The sequence below is a fragment of the Pteronotus mesoamericanus genome, unplaced genomic scaffold (assembly GCF_021234165.1).
Source record: "Pteronotus mesoamericanus isolate MK-2021 breed Mesoamerican mustached bat unplaced genomic scaffold, CSHL_Meso_final scaffold_167, whole genome shotgun sequence".
Lineage (NCBI taxonomy): Eukaryota > Metazoa > Chordata > Mammalia > Chiroptera > Mormoopidae > Pteronotus > Pteronotus mesoamericanus.
Window position 1 is genome coordinate 20,628,582 of NW_026555308.1, and position 18,875 is coordinate 20,647,456.

Consider the following 18,875-nt stretch of genomic DNA (forward strand, 5'->3'; position numbering starts at 1 on the left):
GCGCAGAAAGAGGCGGTCGCAAGGTTTCCGCTAGCATCCGGTGTCCCCCACGTCCCCGGGGCGGGATTCGCGCGATGACGTCATGGGGCGGGGCCTCGGGCGGCGGGAAGAGGCGGCGGGAGAATGGAGGTGCAGGAAAACACCAGTGACGCGACCGACGGTGGGGCCCAGGATCCTACCCCGGCCTCCAGCAGGGCCCCCGGCAGCGCCAGCCACTACGAGCTGCCGTGGTGAGGGCCTAGAGCATAAATGATGGGCGGTCTTGGAGCGTAGGTGGGCAAGAGGCGGGTGTTGTCCCGGGAGAACCCAGGAACCGGAACTCGTTTGGGGGACGCCAGAGCGAAGCAGGAGGCTCCAGGGTGGCGTCTAAGAGATTATTATTTGAAGAGGGCGAGGGACGTGGGTCTCTGAGCCTACTTGGGGTTGAGCGTGGCCGGTCTGACCTCCGGAAGCGGAGTGCTGGTCAGAACATTGCGAACTGTGATGGTAGCAACCCCCTGTGACCACCCACTGCGCTAGGCCAAGGGCGACTCTGATGGCCACTTGGCGGGAAGCGTCGAATGCAGGTTCAGAACTACTGGTTCTGTGCAGAAGGCACCCGCCTAGTTTCTGTGGCTGGCTCGTTTTAAATAGCATCCTAGGTAGTTGGTGTGGTGCTGGCTCTCCTCTAGGGTCCATTCCCTGAGAGCACCTCAGAATTCTCCATGTACCGTGGTAATGGTTTACACCCTGTAATGGTGTGTACTCTGTGTATTTCCATTCCTCTAGCCCACCCCTCTTCTGGATGATAGGAGATAACCTAAATGGATTGCAGTATAGTTTATCAGTGTGCAGTCCCCCAGATGCTAGCCATCGGGGTCTTTTGAGCCCTGGAACTGAGGCTAACCCAAACTGAGATGGACTATAAATGTAGAATATACACCTGGATTTTGAAGACTTAGTATTAAGAAAAACTCATTAGTAATTTTGATACTGATTACACGTTCAGAATGACATTTTGAATATATTAGAGTCAATATATTAGTAAAATTAACTTTATCTGTTTTCTTTCTTTTTACCTTTTTTTAACGTGGCTACCAGAAAGTTTAGAATTATGTATGTGGCTGACTATATATATAACTTACTTTTAGAGAGAGGGAGAAAGAGAGAGAGAGAGAAATATCAGTGTGTGAGAGAGATATCGATTGGCTGCCTCTCACCCATCCTCAGCTGGGGACCTGGCCCACAACCCAGGCATGTGCCCTGACTGGGAATCAAACCAGCAACTTTTCAGTTGGCAGATCGGCACTCAGTCCACTGAGTCACACCAGCCAGGGCTAACATTTTTAATGCACAACACTACATGCTTAGGAGACTTCATTATGCAAAACAAACTCTGCTGTCATGGAGATTACATTTGATAGAGAAAGACAGTAAAAAAAACCACCCAGTATATATATAGTATATTTGATGGTGACAAGTGCTGTGGAGTAACTTGCTATGGTGTTCAGGAAGGCCTTTAATGAGATGACATTCGAGCAAAGACCTGAACTCAAGGAGTAATACAGGTGACTAGAGAAAACTTTCAGGTAGATGGAGCACCTATGAGAGCCCTGGAAGAGGAGCATCTTTGCCTTGGTCAAAATCCAGCTCAGATTTCAGTTCCTTCAGCTCCTAATATCCCCAGGTGGTGATTCTCTCCCTCCTCTGGGCTTCCACAGCCCTCAGTTTCTGTAAGAAGTTTAGCACTGTAGTAGGACTTGCTAAGCTCTATCTCCCTACCACTGGGAAAGCAATAACCATGTCTTATTTATATTGTCTGCTTTCCTCCCCTTGAGATCTCTAAATCCTTCACAGTGGTTGGCACCTGGAAGGGACTGAGCATGAAGAATAAATGAGTAGGAACCAGCATGCTCTACATGCCAGTCTTGGAGGAGACCTGTCTTTTTCTTTTCTGTAGTATGTGACAAAAAAGCTTTGCATGCAGCTGCTTCTGGAGCACAACCAGTACCTGCGTAACATTGTACATCAGGGAGTATGGTAAAGGACAGAGGAAGTCCTGATGATGGTCAAGTCATTGCAAATCTATTTTCACTTCTATTCTCACTGGAGAAAATAGTTTTCTCTCATAACATAACTTGCAAAAGAGAGAAGTATTGGTCTGACTAAGCTGCTAGCCTGTCCACTTCACAGAGCCTAATATGGTTACAAGATAGGCCTGTAGTTTCTGTCTAGCCAGCCCTGCTGTGCACCCTACTAAGCCTGCAGAAACTGGCAGGTAAAGAATGAGAAGGGGGCTTGGTTGCACCTTTGTCTGTCATAAAATGATGTCAGTGCCATGTATGCTGGCCTCTTTTGTGATGGGCAGACTGTGTTGCTGCGCGGCGTCACATTGGTCTGGATGGCTTCCTCTGGTCCTTCAGCAACAACGGGTTTTTTTTGTTTGTTTGTTTTTGTTTTTGTTTTTTTCCCATGGTGGGTTTGAAGCTTCTGGTGTGTAATTCTCATGCACTTAACTTTTCAAATGGCATTCGGGCATGCCGTTAAATTTAAAACCTGCAGCCATTTGGTATATTTTTATTGAATGTATGTCATCTGACAAAGCTCTCAGGACGGCTTTCTTTTGAGTGGAATGTGAACATACATTTTCTTAAAAACAGGGTTGAGAAATATAGACCAGTAAAGTTGAATGAAATTGTCGGGAATGAAGACACTGTGAGCAGGCTGGAGGTAGGTGATTTTTTTTTTTTTTTTTAGGTTTTTATTTTTAGAGAATGGGGAAGGAAGAGAGAAAGAGAGGGAGAGGAACGTTGATGTGTGAGAGGACCCTCAGTTGGCTGCCTCTCTCATTCCCCCAACCGGAGACCTGGCCCGCAACCCAGGCCTGTGCCCTGACAGTGAGTGGAACTGGCGACCCTTCGGTTTGCAGGCCTGCACTCAGTCCACTGAGTCACATCAGCCAGGTCTCTTTGTTTATTTTTGAAACAATCCTTTAAAAATGTGAAAGTCATTCTTAGCTAGGGGACTTATAAAAACATGCCTCAGTGTGGATTACCCCTACTCCCCCCACCCACTGTGCCCCATTCACCATAGTTTGCCAACCCTTGCCTAGAGGGACTAAGTGACAAGGCAGGTGGCTTCACAATGGACAGGTAGAAATGTTTAGCAGTAGAGCAAGCTTTTAATTCCTAGCTCTAGAGCTCTTTAAGCAGAATCTAAAAGCCCAACTATTTGAGATATAACAGGCAGTCTCTGTAGTAATGGGGGCTTAGAATTAAATAACTAACAAGGTATTTACTTATTTAACAAATGTTTGAGTATGTTCTCTGGGCCAGATTTGGGGCGGTGTTAGGAACTATTGATATAATGGTGAACAAAATAGACATTATTCTTGCCCAGTAAGATTGTTCATCTCCTGGGGCAACATTAAAGTCCGCTGGCAACGTGAAAAGCGCTCTGCCAGAGGAGTACAGGGTGCTGTGGGAGCACACGGGAAGAGTTCAGGGAGGAGGTAACTTCACAGTGTCTTCGTTCCCAAGTGGAGGAAGTGATACCAAAGCTCGAGTGGGAGTGAGCCAGACTTGCAGGGGAGAGGTGGAGAGGGAAGGGGTAGCAGGAATAGCATGTGCTAAGGCCCCGAGGTGAGAAAGCTTGGCTTGTCTTGGGTGGGGGTATCTGATTGGAATAGTGGTTTCCAAACATTCATGGGCATTTGAATTGCCTGGGGATCTTGTTAAAATGCAGATTCTTGTGCAGTGGTTCTGGAATGGGGCCAGATTCTGCATTTCTGACAAGCTCCCAGGGGTGCTGATGCTGCTGGTCCATGAGCCCACTGATACCAAGGCTGTAGAGTACATTTTTTGGGCGTGGGAGAGATGACCTTGTATGGTGGGCAGGGCCTCATGAGCCCTGTTCAAGAGTTTGGGCTTCATGGAGCCTAACACGCCCCTTAGTTTAGATTAGAAAACCCCCAGCTCCCTTCACTTTTCACCCAGCCTCACAATGTCCCCGTCCCCTGGCAGCTGCCACTCTGTTCTCTATCTTTGGGTCTGTTCCTATTTTGTTTGTTGGCTTGTTTTGTTCATTAGATTCTACATGTGAGTGAAATCATGAAGACGAAGGGATTAAGGAAAAAACCCCTCGTAGACACAGACAACAGCATGCTTGTTACCAGAGGGGCAGGGAGGGGGGGGTGAGTGGGGGAGGTAGAAGAGGGTACAGGGGGGATAAAGGGAGACGGAAGGAGACCTGATTTGGGGTGGCAAACACACGGTACAATATACAGATGATTTACTATAGAATTGCACACCTAAACCTATATAATTTTACTAAGCAGTGTCACCCCAATAAATTCAATAAAAATAAATAAGGAAGGAAGCTTGGGTTTCATGATGCGGGCAGTAAGGAGTTACCCAAGGTAAAAATATTTTAATTAGATGTACTTTTGAGAAAATTAGTTGTGGTTACAGTATGGGAAATGGATTGGAGTAAGGCAAGATTAGAGGAAAGGAGACGAGCGGCGACTAAGCCTTTGTAATGAAGGTGCTGTGTGGGGTGAGGAGGAAGGCGCGGTCAGGGTGACAGTGACTCCTGGTTCCTGGCTCGGGTGATAGGGTTGGCGGCATTGACAGTCCATGGGAGGGGAAATGTGGGTGAGGCCTCAGGTTGGTAAGGGAAAATGACGAATTCAGTTTTGAATATGCTGAGGTGAGAGTTCCATGGGCGTCCATATGGAGAAATCTGTAGTCAGATTAACTACACAAGCCTCTGTGGCTGGGGAGGCTTGGCTCCTTACGGTTTACAGGTTAACCAGTTTTAATGAACATTTCTCCCTTCAGGTCTTTGCACGAGAAGGGAATGTGCCCAATATTATCATTGCTGTAAGTACTCAGTCCTGGCGGCTTTGGTGATATCATGAAGTCTCATTTTCGCTTCCCTCTGATGTGATTTCTTGTGCACAGAACTTCCTCCTCAGAGAAGCCCGTTACCACCAGAGCCCTAATAGTCCCCTCTGCAAAGGAAAACGTTTCACCCAAGTTGGTCAGGAAGCCTGTGGGTGGGTTGCTACATTGATGTAGTGTGTTCTGTGGGTTGGGATTAAGGGCTCAAGGGGGAGGCGAATGCAAAAAAGTGGCAAACAGTAAATCAGGAGCTATGTTAAGATCATTCTGTTGGCTTGAAGCACTTACTGGAGATCTCATTCCTAGGGCCCCCCAGGAACTGGCAAAACTACGAGCATCCTGTGTTTGGCACGAGCCCTTCTGGGTCCAGCTCTCAAGGATGCCGTCTTGGAACTCAATGCCTCAAATGACAGGTATACCTGGGAGTTAGGACTAAAGGGCAGTGAGTGTTTTACATTTTGAATTGTTATAGAAACAGCCTTTTTTCCATTCTGTGTTGTACATGGAGCTTGCCTGGCCAGCTTTGTGTTTTCCTTTAATCCTTCCCAGTGAAAGTGAATGGGTATTGCTTGCTGACAAGGGTGGCATCTTAGGCACCTAACTTGATGGCTTACTTTTTTAAACGGAAATTTAAAATACTATTTTTAATTATGGTAAAATACACAGAACATAAAATTTACCATCTTGCTCATTTTAAAGTGTACAGTTCAATAGTACTAAGTATACTCACATTGTTGTGCAGCTGACCTCCAGAACTTTTTTTACCTTGCAAAACTAAAACTCTGTACCCCTAACCCTGCCCCTTGCCCCTGGCAACTACCATTCTACTTTCTATTTCTATGAATTTGATTCTGTTGTAGATGCCTCATGTAAGTGGTTTCATACAGTATTTGTTTTCTGAGACTGGCTTATTTCAGTTAGCATAATGTCCTCAAGATTCGTCTGTTGTAGAATCTGTCAGACTGTCTTTCCTTTTTAAGACCAAACAACACCCATTTGTAAGGCTAGACCACCACATTTACTTATTCATTCATCCATTGATAGATACCTAGGTTGCTTTCATCTTTTGGATATCGCCAATTGTGAAAAAGCTGCTATGAACAAAGGTGTACAGATATCCTTTCAAGACCCTGCTTTTAATTCTTTTGGATCTATACTTAAAATTGCTGGATTGTATTTGGTAATTCTGTGTTTAATTTTTGGGAACCTTTGTGCTCTTTTCCATATTGGCTGCACCCTTTGAACATTCCTACCAACAGTGCTCAAGGGTTCCAATTTCTCCACGTCCTCACGAACACTTGTTATTTTCTGGTTTGTTGTTGTTAGCAGCCATTCTAATGGTATGAGGTTCTGGTTTGCTTTTTTAGACATGAAATAGTAGAGGATTATGAAATGAAGACCTATGAAATGAAACGTCTGCAAAGTCTGTCTCTGGTGATCCCTTGAGGACGTAGTTCTCAGCTCTTTAATACTGTCCGAGTCTCTGTGTATGCTTGCAGCAGGCAGTGTCCTTGGAATGCAACTAAACTGCTCGTCAGCTGTCATGAATGAGCCTTTTATAAGTCCATTTTGTCAATGCTGATTTTTTTTTCCTAATTCTCACTCAAGGACATGCTGATTGATTGATTGATTGATTGATTGTGTGTTTTGTTTGTTTTAGCGAGAGGGGAAGGGAGGGAGAGAGAAAAGGAGAAGGGAGAGATATACATCCATGTGAGAGAGAAACACCTATCCTCTGCCCTTGCACATGCCTTGCCTGGGGACCAAACCTGCAACCTAGGCATGACCCTAACTGGGAATCAAACCCTGGACGTTTCGGTTCATGGGACAATGCTCCAACCAAGTGAGCCACACTGGCCAGGATATCAATGCCGATTTTTGTCCTTACCTCTGTTCTTCTCACATTTGCATCATCAAGCTCACTATTGGTGGCTCATAATGTTGTTGAAGAAAGAATGGCCCATAACTGCAAAATATTTTCAATTTTAAATTTATATACCTATTTAACACCTATTTAAATGATTAATACAATGGATTTTTTTCCATTTCTATATCATCTGTTTCCTTCCAGTCACCTTTGTACACAAACCTGCCTTGAGCTTTTGATCACTTACAAACTGTTCCCTGTAAATGTTAGTGCACAAACATTCTAAAAGATGAAAGAATACTGTCACATGTTCCTTTATCAATATAAAAAGTCCAAGTTCTTATCATAGGATATTGGGGAATGAAGTCCTTCCTATTGAGTGACTAACTGGATGAAAATATATTTAGTTTTTGTCCTTAGAAACATAGTTCACTCCTTGATTCTTTTTTTAAATTTATTTTTTTGTTAAAATAACAGTTACTTTAATATAATATAGAATATTATATTAGTTTCAGGTGTACAATATAGTTATTCAACATCTGCATACCTAATGAAGTGACTGCCTTGCTAAGTCTAGTAACCATGTGACACTGTACGGGGCTATTCAGTATTATTGACTATATTCCCTATGCTGTATGTTACATCCCCATAACTCACTGATTTTTAAGAATCCAGAACATTTCACAAATTTGCATGTCATCCTTATGTAGGAGCCATGCTAATGTTCTCTGTTTTGTCCAGTTTTTGTGTATGTGCTGCCAAAATGAGCACAACCCTTGACTCTTAAGTTAGAGAAAATTCATCTAAGATTTTGGCATCTGAGGAAACATAGTCTGAGATGTTGCTTACATGATCAATTTCACTACCATCATTAGAGTCCAGAGTGCTATTTGCTTCTTCGCAGTCATTTTCTGATTTGTCTAATAATTATGAAACATCTTCCTCTGTCAGTTCTTTTCTCTTTGACACTATGGATGGAAAATGAAAAGTTTTGATTTTTTTTTTTTAAGTTTTAGTCGATGAAAGCTTAAAAAAAGATAGCAAAGATGGTGTGTCTGAACGGTGTATTCTAGAAAGACAGTGCAGTATGTCAAGCAACACAATAAAAAAACAAAGTATTAGCCCTGACTGGCATGGCTCAGTTGATTGAGTGTCATCCCACAGAATGAAAGGTCACTGGTTCGATTCCCAGTCAGGGCACGTGCCTGGGTTGCGGACTCGGCCCCCATCCCTGGTTGGGGGCTTGTGAGGGGCAACTAATCTATGTTTCTTTAACACGCCAATGTTTCTCTCCCTCTCTTTCTGTCCCTTCCCCTTTCTTTAAAAATAAATAAATAAAATCTTTTTTAAAAAATCTGTTAAAAAATGACAAGTGAGATAATAGTAATAGTATTTTCCCCCCAGTATTGCATTATTCTTCTAGGCAATTCCATCATTGTTTCATTTTTTAAAAATTAGTGATTTTTAGTGTAGTTGGGAATAATTGATGAGTAATGATGGAATAATTACTAGTATGATTAAATACTAAATGGTTTCAATATATAGGAAGAATAGTGTCACTAAGAACTAATACCTTAGAATATATCTGATTATAAAATGATTCAGTGGACCCATAGGTAATTACAAGTTAAAATGAGTTTATTGTATTTTAAGTAGTAAGTAGTTTTTTGTGTGCTGAAGACCTCCAAGGAGGAATAAAATTTCAGTTCTTATAAATAGGTAGAATTGCTTAAAAAGGAAACTTAAAAATTAAAGTTGGGTTCATAATGATATATGAGGGTTCAAAGTTCCTGTGAAGGTAACTGAATTTGTCTCAGAAGGTGACAGTTAAATGCTGGCTCATTGTTTCAGGGGCATTGATGTTGTGAGGAACAAAATCAAAATGTTTGCCCAACAGAAGGTCACTCTTCCCAAAGGACGACACAAGATCATCATCCTGGATGAAGCAGACAGGTAAGAGTGCTTTACCGAACATTTTGACTTTAATCTCTATATCTCTTATCAGGCTTTATTAAATCCAGAGAAAAATTCCCCACCTTGGCATTTTTGTGGTAGATTTGCTTGTCTTCAAAAGCAATTTAATAGAAGGCCTGAACCTATCTTAATTAAGTAACGTACAAACATTTGTCTAAGACAGTTGATATGTTTGTTCCAGCATCACTTAAATGAATTATTTAAATGTTATTTTTTTCATTGTGAAATATACATAACATAAAATTTACCATTTTAACCACTTTAATTTTTAATTCAGTGACATTTAGGACATTCACAATGTTGTACAGCCATTACTAGGATAAATGAAAAGTTTTACATGATATTAAAAAATCAGTAACTCATTCTTTGAAGAAAAGTTAGAAAATTTTGTTAATATCTTGCTTTATTCTCTTTTTCTACACTATGCATTTTTACATAGTTGAGATCCTAATATATATAATTTTTGTATCCTGGTTTTTCCTTCTAACGTAAAGAGCAGTGTTCTACATTATTATAATCTTGTTCGGAACATAGTTTGTAATCGCCATATTATAGTCCATAGTTTGATGCACCTTAACCTATTTTACTGTAACATTATAGCAATAATAGCAGCTCACATTTATTGAGCAATTACATATAAGCATTTACATTATCCCAGGCATTCTGCTAAACACTTTACATGTTATTATCTCATTTAATTGTCATCACAACCCTCTGAAGTAGGCAGAATCATTCTCTCCTTATAGGTGATGACATTAAGGCTCAGATAATTTGACTGTGGTCCCAAATCTAGCAGGTGCAAGAGCTGCAATGTGAGCCCAGGCAGCCTGGCTGCAGAGCCCCCGCTCTAGGCCTGTGTGCAGCCTGCATGTGTAAGACTGAGACTGGGTCCTGAGGAGAGGCTGAGCATGCTCGGTCAGGAGGTCTGGTTCCCAGGCTCTGTAAGGAGGTTTTGTGTCCAGTGGGCCCTGGGTTGTAGTTGCAAACTGCACTCTTAATGTTTTTCTTCTCAGCATGACTGATGGAGCCCAGCAAGCCTTGAGGAGAACCATGGAAATCTACTCCAAAACGACTCGCTTTGCTCTTGCTTGTAACGCTTCGGATAAAATCATAGGTGAGGGTCAGCTCTGGGCAGCTTGGGGTCCACATGGTGCTCATTTGGCTCTTTAGCGGCAGAAGAGTAGGGACTTTTTGATTGCCTATTGTGAGCCGAGCACTATACTGTACTTCATCTTTTTAATTTAATCTTACATAATTATTTGCAGAGGTATTATTAGCTCCATATTAGAAGTGAGAAAACGGGAGCTCAGAGAGGTTGAGTAATTTGCCCAAAGTTACACAGCAAATGGAACCTGGGATTGGAACACAGCGTCTTTCCGACTCTTGCACCATTGCAGGCCCACATGACATTTTCACATCCTGTGCAGTGTCATAGTCACAGCCCCTCTCCAGACATGTCCTTGCACTTACTGTGTGTCTGAGTACTTGGCACGCACTGTGTCTGCCCACTGGACTTGCTTATTACCAGGAATTGCCTCACATGTGAAACTTTACCCCTGAGTCTTCTCTCTGACCTGGCATTTGTCCTTCCAGTTCCTTCCCTCCCTCCCTCTCATCAGTCTGTTTACTCACTGCTCACTGTTTACCCTCCTGTCTCAGTACCTCAACTTCCTGGTGGTTTTACATTCTTCCTTTTCTGGTAAAGACAGCAGGCACAGTCCAGCTTTCTCTCTCTCTCGCTGTTCCTCACAGCTTTCTGGTCCTGCTGTCCTTGCCTCATGTCCCCCATGCTAAACCGCAGCCTGTGTGAGCTCAGCTGTCTGATTGCCCCCACCCCGCCCAGGCCATTGTGCGCTGCCGCAGACAAGCAGGTTACCAACGGTGATGCCCCCAAAAAGGTGGCGGGCTCCCTGTGTTACCAGGAATCCTTTATGTCCTTTTACTTTTCCTAGATGGTCGTTATTTGGTCATTAATTTATTCAGCCATTTATTCAACAAGCATTTACTTTGTTTTCAGTAGGTATTGGGTACCACTAGTGCAGAACATACAAAGTTTGATGAGAATGTTCTCTACCTTCAAGACATCAACAGTATGGTGGAGGAAACTTACTACAGGTTTTCGATTGATGGATGTATATGTGGTTTGTCTCCTTAGCCAGTGGTGAGAGAAATCTTTGAGGGCAGGAACAGTATTATACTTAGAGACCCATGCCCCCACCATGCATATTGCATAGGGCCGTGTGTTAATGAGTTACAGTGATTTGAAACTGCACTTGTTGGAGAAACCTGTGGCCCTCCCTTTTTATGAAGGTAATTTCTGTGATACAGCTCTTGGATTATTTTTAATTTTTAATGGGTTATAGCAAACATAAATGAAATCTCTATAGGAATTTCTTCTTAGCATTAGAGGAAATAGTTTGTGATCAAATTGCTGCAGAGTTGATTTTTGAAACTTAGGAGCCGAATCTCACTTTGGTCCCTGGAGTCATACAGTTGAGAGAGAGGCATACTTTCTCTGAGGAAGGCCACGGCTGCCTTATTCTGACATGTATTTAAATTCTGCGAATTAAGCTTTCGGAATTTCTCAAAAGATAAAAATCTACTGCAGGATACTTATAGTGTAGTTGGAATATTAACTGCTTTAAAATATGGGCTCTGGTTTCTAATTGATCTCTTTCATCTCTGCTAATAAACAAAATATGCAAATAAGTTCATTTGTGAGGCTTCCTGCTTTCAAGTAAGTTGAGATGGACTAACTCTTAGGAAAGCTGCCTTTTGAAAAGTCTTATCCACTCGACAGATGTGTACACAGTATCTACTCTGCACAAGGCACAGTGGAGGCTACAGCTCTGTGTGAGGCTGTGTCCCTGCCCTCCAGGAGCTCACGCATGAACAGGAGAGGGGCTCCCCAAAACGAAGGCCCCAACCCACTCCAAGTCCTCCTGTCTGCTCAGCACCACAGCCAGACCCTCACCAAAATCAAATCCCAGTGTCGCAAACCCCTGCCCTCTTCAGCTATCTCCAGGTCTGGCCTCGCTGTTTCTCCCCTTCCCTGGTGCAGGGCCCCCCAGCTTCTCTTGCACCTGAGCAGGCTGCCAGGGTCATCTCAGCACATATGACCCTGCCACTCCCCTGCTTAACCCTCTAGTGGTCTCCCGTTGCGCGCACAGCCATGCCTCCGACCCCCGTCGCCCACCGCACCCCAGGCTGGCACGCAGAGCCCTGTTGCCCGCAGCCTCATCTTTCTCCCCATGCACTGCAGCCTCATCCTTCCTCGACCCCCTGGGCCCTGTCATCGCTCTTGCATTCGAATGTGCTGTTCCTTCTGCCTTTCCGGGCTAAGAACCTCATCCCTCAAAACTCAGCGGCTCCACTGAGACTCTCCGTCAGGCTGAGCTGATTGTGCTCTCTAGCCAGGGTTTCCAGAGCTGTTCCTAGAAACTTCTCCCAAGGCTCTGTCTTACTGTGTTGTAATGTTCTTGTTTCTCCTCCGATCCCGATAAACCTAAGCTCTAAGGAGCCAGGACCTCATCACAGTATTTATCCATTGCATCCCCAAAACCTGGGGAGCTAACTGGTTACTTTAATGCAAATAAGCTAACAGGAAAATGTTTCTTGAAAAGTGTGAACAAAGGAGGGGAGGTCGCTGAAGGCGGGGAAGATCCAGCCCCTCCATGAGGAGGGGGTTTGGGAGGAGCTTTCAATGATGGTTGTGATTTAAGTGGGAAGACACTGGAGGGAAGAGCATCCTAGGTGGCAGGATCCCTCCAGGAGATGCAAGATCTGTCTGTTCCAGGAGAGACAAGATAGCAGAAGCAGAGTTAAGAGAGTAGAGACAGGTGAGGTTTGCAGAAGATTTTACACAAGGGTGAGAGATGAACTGTACTGTAACAGTGGGAGCTATTGAAGGACTTGCCTTGGCAGGAAGAGGTGACAGATGAAAATATTTTGAGGAAGGCCATTTTGAGAGACCAAACTGGGGCTTGGAGAAACTAATATCATAGTCTTAAACCAAAGGTCAAGGACAGCTTCCAGAATTCTGCATTTGTCTGTCTAGCGGTTCTCAGCTCTGGCTGTGGTCAGAATCTCCTGTGGATCGGTAAAGAAACCACACAGGTGTTTTGTGCTTACCCTGCTGGCTAGGTTGTGACCTTCCCAGAAGGGCCCTGCTGTTCAGCAGACACAGAGTAATCATCTCGGGTCCACCTGGGCAAGCACTGGCTCACCTGTGGGCTGTGGCACATAGAGGTCTCTATCTTGGAGGATCTTTCTCTTCTGGAAGCCGTGGCCCGCTAAGGTCATCCCAGGCAGTGCTGGCTGAGGCCTCTCTTTTGCTTATTGGTTGATATTTTGAAATTTAGCCCCGGTCAGTCACTAGTGAGTGCCTGCTGGGTGGAGAGTGGTGCCGGCATGGCTGGGCTGTGCGGGCCGTGCACCTGCTTCCCCGTAACCAAAGAGCCCGCAGGGCGGCGCCATCCTGGCCCAGGGGGGCCTCACCCGCTTCCTGTCCCATTCAGAGCCCATTCAGTCCCGATGTGCAGTCCTCCGCTACACAAAGCTGACTGATGCCCAGATCCTTGCGAGGTTGCTGACTGTGATCGAGAAGGAGAAGGTGCAGTACACGGACGACGGTCTGGAAGCCATTATCTTCACCGCCCAGGGAGACATGAGGCAGGTATGTGCGGTTGCTGCCACCGAGGCGCCAGGCGGGGGCCTCCTGTGCTTGCCGTGCTCCCTATTTTAGGGGGAAGAGGGAAGTGAGGGCTGCACAGAGCCGAGCATAGGCAGAGGCTGGAGCGTTGGGCCCTGGGGCTGACGGAGAGCCCGCTTGCAAGGAGGGTGTTGAGCTAAGAGTGACGGGGAAGGGCTGAGAATGAGTATCACCCTGGGTGTGTTTTTGTTCCTCAACAGGCGTTGAACAACTTGCAGTCTACTTTCTCGGGATTTGGCTACATTAACAGTGAGAATGTGTTCAAGGTACAAAGACTGGCTTGGGCATTCCAGCACACAAAAACAGCGCTTATCTGAGGGGGCCGTGGGGGGGAGGCAGGACGGTGCTAGGAGGCAGGAGACAGGCACGGCATCGCCGCTGTGCTGGGGCTCGCCCTCGGCGGGCGGGGAGCTTGCCCTGCTCCAGCCTGCCCTGCTCCAGCCTGCCCGCTTTACTCCGCGCACTGGAGAGCTGGGAGGGACTTTGGGATGCCACCCGAGAGAGAAAAGTGGAAGTGCTGGGTGCTTTCCTCTGCGTGCTCTGAGCCTCACAGCAGCCCCGCACCCAGAGGGTCTCATCAGCATTTTGTGGCTAAGGAGACAGGCTCAAGTGGCCTGCCCGAGACCACCGGCTGCTTGAGGCCAGGAGGGAGCACAGGGGAGAGCACAGTGCCGTCCCCTCAGCGCTTGCATCACCTGCAGGGCAGATCAGACCTCTCAAAGCCAAGCCAAAAGATTCTCACTCCCTCACATAGGCAAAGGGCTTTTCTTTTGAGAATACTTTTGGAAACTGATAGCCACATTCAGTAGTATGGTGTCTGATTTTCCCCTTATTTGGGGATAAGAATAGGGTAGGGCTGTCCACATGTTCTGTCTGTAGCTCTTTTTTTACCAGCTTTTTGGGTAAAGAAATCTGCGCTGAAAGCCTCTGCTTAAACCCTGGCAGTGATGTATACTCAAGGGCGCTGAGGGGAACTTGCTTAGTTACCTGTAGTGACAGTTAAGATCTCATTTCCTCCTGGAGCACAGCATCGAGTGTCCTGGAAAGCAGGACTTCTGAGGGAAGTTAATTGAACTGGGGAGAGAAGGCCAAGGGTAGGTGTAGGCGCTATCTTGAGATATCAGAAAACTTTCATTTAGATTTAAACACTGATACTGCCCTGGAGGGTGGAACCTAAGGCCAGTGGCAGAGGCAGCCTTTGGTCTCAGGGAGGGGTGCCCCAGCACTCACCGTGCGGCTCTACAGGTCATGCTGAGGCTGGGGGACCCTGTCCTTGGAAAGCCAATTGCAATTCCAGTCGGAGACCAGCCCAAAAGATCTAAGTCTTAAGTGGGTTCTAAGTGGTTCTGAGCAAGTGATCATCCAAGTGATCTGAGATGTGACTTATAAAGGCTTTGAAGCTCCCCCGAAGCGAAGCGGCGATTCTTCAGTGGCCCTTGTTAATTCATCTTCTGCTGGAGAAATTGGTAACATGGTGTCAAAAGCTTTCCTCACTACAGTTGGTCAACATCGTATATTTTTCACTTGGTACCTTGTTAGGTGGTGATTGGCCTCCCCAATCTGCTTCTGTTTGCTAGCAAATTTGATGAAAAACAAGTTGAAAAGTTGGTCTCATAAATGGTCCAGAAGTTGGTGTGTCAGGGGTCCTCCTCAGGTGGTGCCCACAGCTGCTGCTTTTTGGTTTGGTCAGGTCTGCGACGAGCCGCACCCCCTGCTGGTGAAGGAGATGATCCAGCACTGTGTGAATGCCAACATCGACGAAGCCTACAAGGTCTGCTTCCTTCCCCTCCTCTCCAGTCCCTCCTCATTCCCGAGGGACCTTTCCCTTCTTGAGCAGGGCTGAGGGAACTCTCCTTAATTCTTAAAACGATGCTAGGTACACCCTACAGAAGAGAAAACCGTGGTAGAGGCTAAGTTCCCTTCTCTGTATCCCACTGTTTAAAAGTGGTAGGCCTGGAATTCCAAGTCATGTCTTTGCGCTATAATTATATCCTCTGCACCTAACACATGAGGGAGGACCAGCCCAACTGCTTACTTTGCAGTGAAGCCATCTCTCTCTGTTAAGGGGAGATTTCCCCTCCGCCCTCCCAAGGAACGTAAGGGTGGGCATCCTGGGACCCAGCAGTTCCCCAGTCGCCAGGAGAGGAGAGCCCAGGAGGTTTCTGGCCTAATTAGAGTCTCGTTCTGTGAGCAGGTTCCAGTGGGCACCACTGGAGTTCCGGTGACCCTCAAATCATGTGGGTAGCAGTGGTGTGATCTGAGCCCATTGGTCTGACCACAGCGGGTTTCCCTGCTCCCATTAAATTAGGCCAGAAGTTGACTTTGAGTTTAGGGCAGGGCTAGACCTAATGTGAAGCCGGAGTGCAAGGCAGGAGACAGAGGCAGAGACCAGGCACCAGGACTAGATCACTGAGTGGCCCTGAAGCAAGCCTTCAGATTTAGGCACCCAGAGCTCCCCTGCGCCCTGAATTTACCCCACATGCCCAAGCAAAGGCCAAAACAACTGACTCCAGACCCTGTAGTCCAGACAGGGTGGGCTGGGGGGCTGAGAAGGCAGAGGCTGAGACCGCTGTAACCTCTGCGCTGGTCAGGGCGTGCTCGGGGCTGCTCCTGCGGACGGTGTGTCAGGACTCGTAGCCAGGGAAAGCATAGCAGGTACAGGGTTCTGCAGCTTCTGGTCTGGGGGTGATTAATAAAGTGTTTAAGAGCCTTGGGGACGGTAGCAGACTTTGCCATACATTTGAAAACATTTGCAATATTATCTTTCTGTCTGCTGGAAAAATCAGTTAAATTATCCCCACATGATACATAGGATGTGACCCGCCAGCTCCATGGTGTTCAGCTAGTTCTCAGAGTCACTTGGGTTTTGTAGGATGATCTGTCTGCTCCTAGCAATGTGACAGGCCCAAGACTGGTGTGGTTTTAACCTTATTTGCTCTTGAGTATCCTTGTTGTTTACAGATGTCCTCTTTTTTTCTAGATTCTCGCTCACCTATGGCATCTTGGCTATTCACCAGAAGACATCATTGGCAACATTTTTCGAGTGTGCAAAACCTTCCAAATGGCAGAATACTTGAAACTGGAGTTTATTAAGGTGAGTGAGAGTATAGCCAGGCCTCTCTCCTCAAGAATGTGGTGGCCACGCTGTGGTTTTCTTGGTTTACTCACATCCTGGCACCCGGAAGATGCTCAGTGAGTGTCCCCGCTTGTCCTGCGGGCTGGGAGTTTGTTTAGGCCAGTTCTGCCAGTCAGTGACCTACTCTTCCTTAGGATGACTCTCTTCATTAGAGATTTGTTTGTCTTTAAGGTCAGATTAATTGAAGTATAATTTACATAGGGTAAAATTCAGCTGCTTTGGGGCCTTCTGTTGACCAAATCATTCAGTCATGTAAACACAATTTTAATTACCCCAAATTTATGTGCTCCTTTGTAGTCAGTTCTTCCCTCCAACACCTGGAAACCACTGGTCTACTTTCTGTTTGGGGGAACAGAATCTTCTAGAATTTCATACAAATGAAATCAAGCAAAAACGTTTGGCTTTTTTAGTCTGGCTTTTTTCACTTAGCTCAATGCATTTTGAATTTATTCATGTTTTTTGCTGAGAGTATGCTGAGTAGTATTCCATTGTATGGAGGTAAGATTGTTTGGTCAAATGGTAAGTGTAAGTTTAACTTTATAAGAAACTACCAAACTGTTTTCCAAAGTGGCTATAGCATTTTGTAGCCTACCAGCAGTGTGTGAGCATTCCAGCTGATCCACATCCCAGCCAGCCCTTGGAATGCTCAGTTGGTTTTTTTAAAGTCATTTTAATAGGCATATAGTAGTATCTCATGGCTTTAATTTGCATTGCCTAGCAACTACTGATGTCGAGCACTGTTTCATGTGCTTATTTGCCATCCAAAATCTTCTTTGATGAAGCATCTGTTCAAATCTACCTAGTTTTTTGTTGTTGTTTTTTAAAGATTTTATTTATCTACAGAGAGGGGAAGGGTGGGAGAAAGAGGGAGAGAAACATCAATGTGTGGTTGCCTCCACACGACCCCCAACTGGGGACCTGGCCTGCAACCCAGGCATGTGCCCTGACTCCAACCGACAACTCTGGTTCGCAGGCCGGCACTGAATCCACTGAGCCACACCAGCCAGGGCCAAATCTACCTAGTTTTTAATTGGGTTGTTTTCTTATTGCTGAGTTTTGAGAGTTCTTTATATAGTCTGGATGCAAATCTTTTATCAGATATGTGTTTTATAAGTATTTTAATATTAACTTTTTCTTTGTATTAACAGTATTTCACAAAGAAATACCAACATCCTTTTAGGAAATACATTGAACTTTAGTTAAACATAATCCATGACAACTTAAGAGTTCATTTCTAGTTGGAGTTTGAGTTCATTGCATCAGTCTTGAGTAAGCCATTAGTACACATTTAAAAAAATACATTCCTCCCTCACTTAACCCAATTTAAATTTGATTCGTTTTTCAGGAAATTGGATACACTCATATGAAAATAGCAGAAGGCGTGAACTCCCTTCTGCAGATGTCAGGGCTCCTAGCCCGGCTGTGTCAGAAGACAATGGCCCCGGTGGCCAGTTAGAGTGGAGAACTCGTTGACTGGGCTGCAAGATTCCCAGAAAGGCAGGAGTCACAGCCTTCTGCTTTGGGAGAAAATGCTGCCCGGATCCGTAGTGGAACTCGCCTTTCTGTAGCACGTCATGGCCTTCCTGCTGCTCCCACGCATCTGCAGGGGCATTTGCTTTCAGCCCCGGGCTCAGGAATGTGGTGACAGGGGAAAGGCCCCAGAGAGCCTCCAGGGCACAGGCCCAATCTGGGCACACGTTGGTATTTAGCTAATAAAACCGTACAATACTGTCAATAATAGTGTGGCAACACTAGGCCCCGTTGTGCAAGGCCTGCTTCCTGTTTCTGTGTGCACCCTTTGCACGCTATAAGTAGAAAAGGTGATTTATATAATAGACTGGTCAAGCTAATCTGAGTTTTTCTAGAAAACTGGAGGACAGTTCCACATGAGGCAGGACTGACTATTTAGAAAAACTCTCACCAGGTCACCTTTTCTGTGCAGTACTTGGTGCTTTAGATTTCTCAGTGAATTTAAATTATCTTCTAGAATTCCTCCTCCTCCTCCTTTTTCTTCTTTGACAAGGTACTATTTTTTATTTTCATTTTTTTTATTATGAAAAATATCAATTGTACATAAAGGAATGATATAGTGAACCTTCATCATCCATCCTAAAGTTACACCAACACATGGCCCATCTTGTTTCCTCTGCATTCCTCCCACCCTGCCCCGCTCTGGGATTGTTCTGAAGCAAATCCAAGACATCCTTTCGAATGGTATTTTTAAGGTGGTTGGGGTGGGGGGTGACTCAGCTTCCGTGATTAGCGGTCTCGTGAAAAGCTTTGATTGAAAACACTTGTGTGACATGC

General features: G+C 45.3%; 2 protein-coding genes and 1 non-coding gene across 3 annotated transcripts in view; 1 reads left to right on the forward strand and 2 right to left on the reverse strand.

The window, feature by feature from the left end:
* EIF4H (eukaryotic translation initiation factor 4H) overlaps positions 1–18,875 on the reverse strand; it is a 170,639-nt gene that overhangs the window by 105,065 nt on the left and 46,699 nt on the right. The window lies entirely within an intron of this gene.
* RFC2 (replication factor C subunit 2) lies at positions 86–18,320 on the forward strand. Its single transcript, XM_054589715.1, has 11 exons — positions 86–230; positions 2,640–2,709; positions 4,818–4,859; positions 5,187–5,293; positions 8,599–8,700; positions 9,735–9,835; positions 13,239–13,396; positions 13,633–13,698; positions 15,123–15,203; positions 16,413–16,526; positions 17,914–18,320. The coding sequence occupies exons 1-11, from the start codon at positions 124–126 to the stop codon at positions 18,022–18,024; spliced, it is 1,059 nt and encodes a 352-aa protein (XP_054445690.1). The 5' UTR covers positions 86–123; the 3' UTR covers positions 18,025–18,320.
* LOC129083981 (U6 spliceosomal RNA) lies at positions 7,413–7,518 on the reverse strand. Its single transcript, XR_008530545.1, has one exon. It is a non-coding gene; the product is annotated as a U6 spliceosomal RNA (small nuclear RNA).

Bases quoted from the DNA above. Each gene is read 5' to 3' on its own strand.
- RFC2 (XM_054589715.1), top strand. From the start codon at position 124: ATGGAGGTGCAGGAAAACACCAGTGACGCGACCGACGGTGGGGCCCAG. The intron at 2,710-4,817 runs GTAGGTGATTTT...TTCTCCCTTCAG, and splicing joins ACACTGTGAGCAGGCTGGAG to GTCTTTGCACGAGAAGGGAA. The intron at 13,699-15,122 runs GTACAAAGACTG...TGGTTTGGTCAG, and splicing joins ACAGTGAGAATGTGTTCAAG to GTCTGCGACGAGCCGCACCC.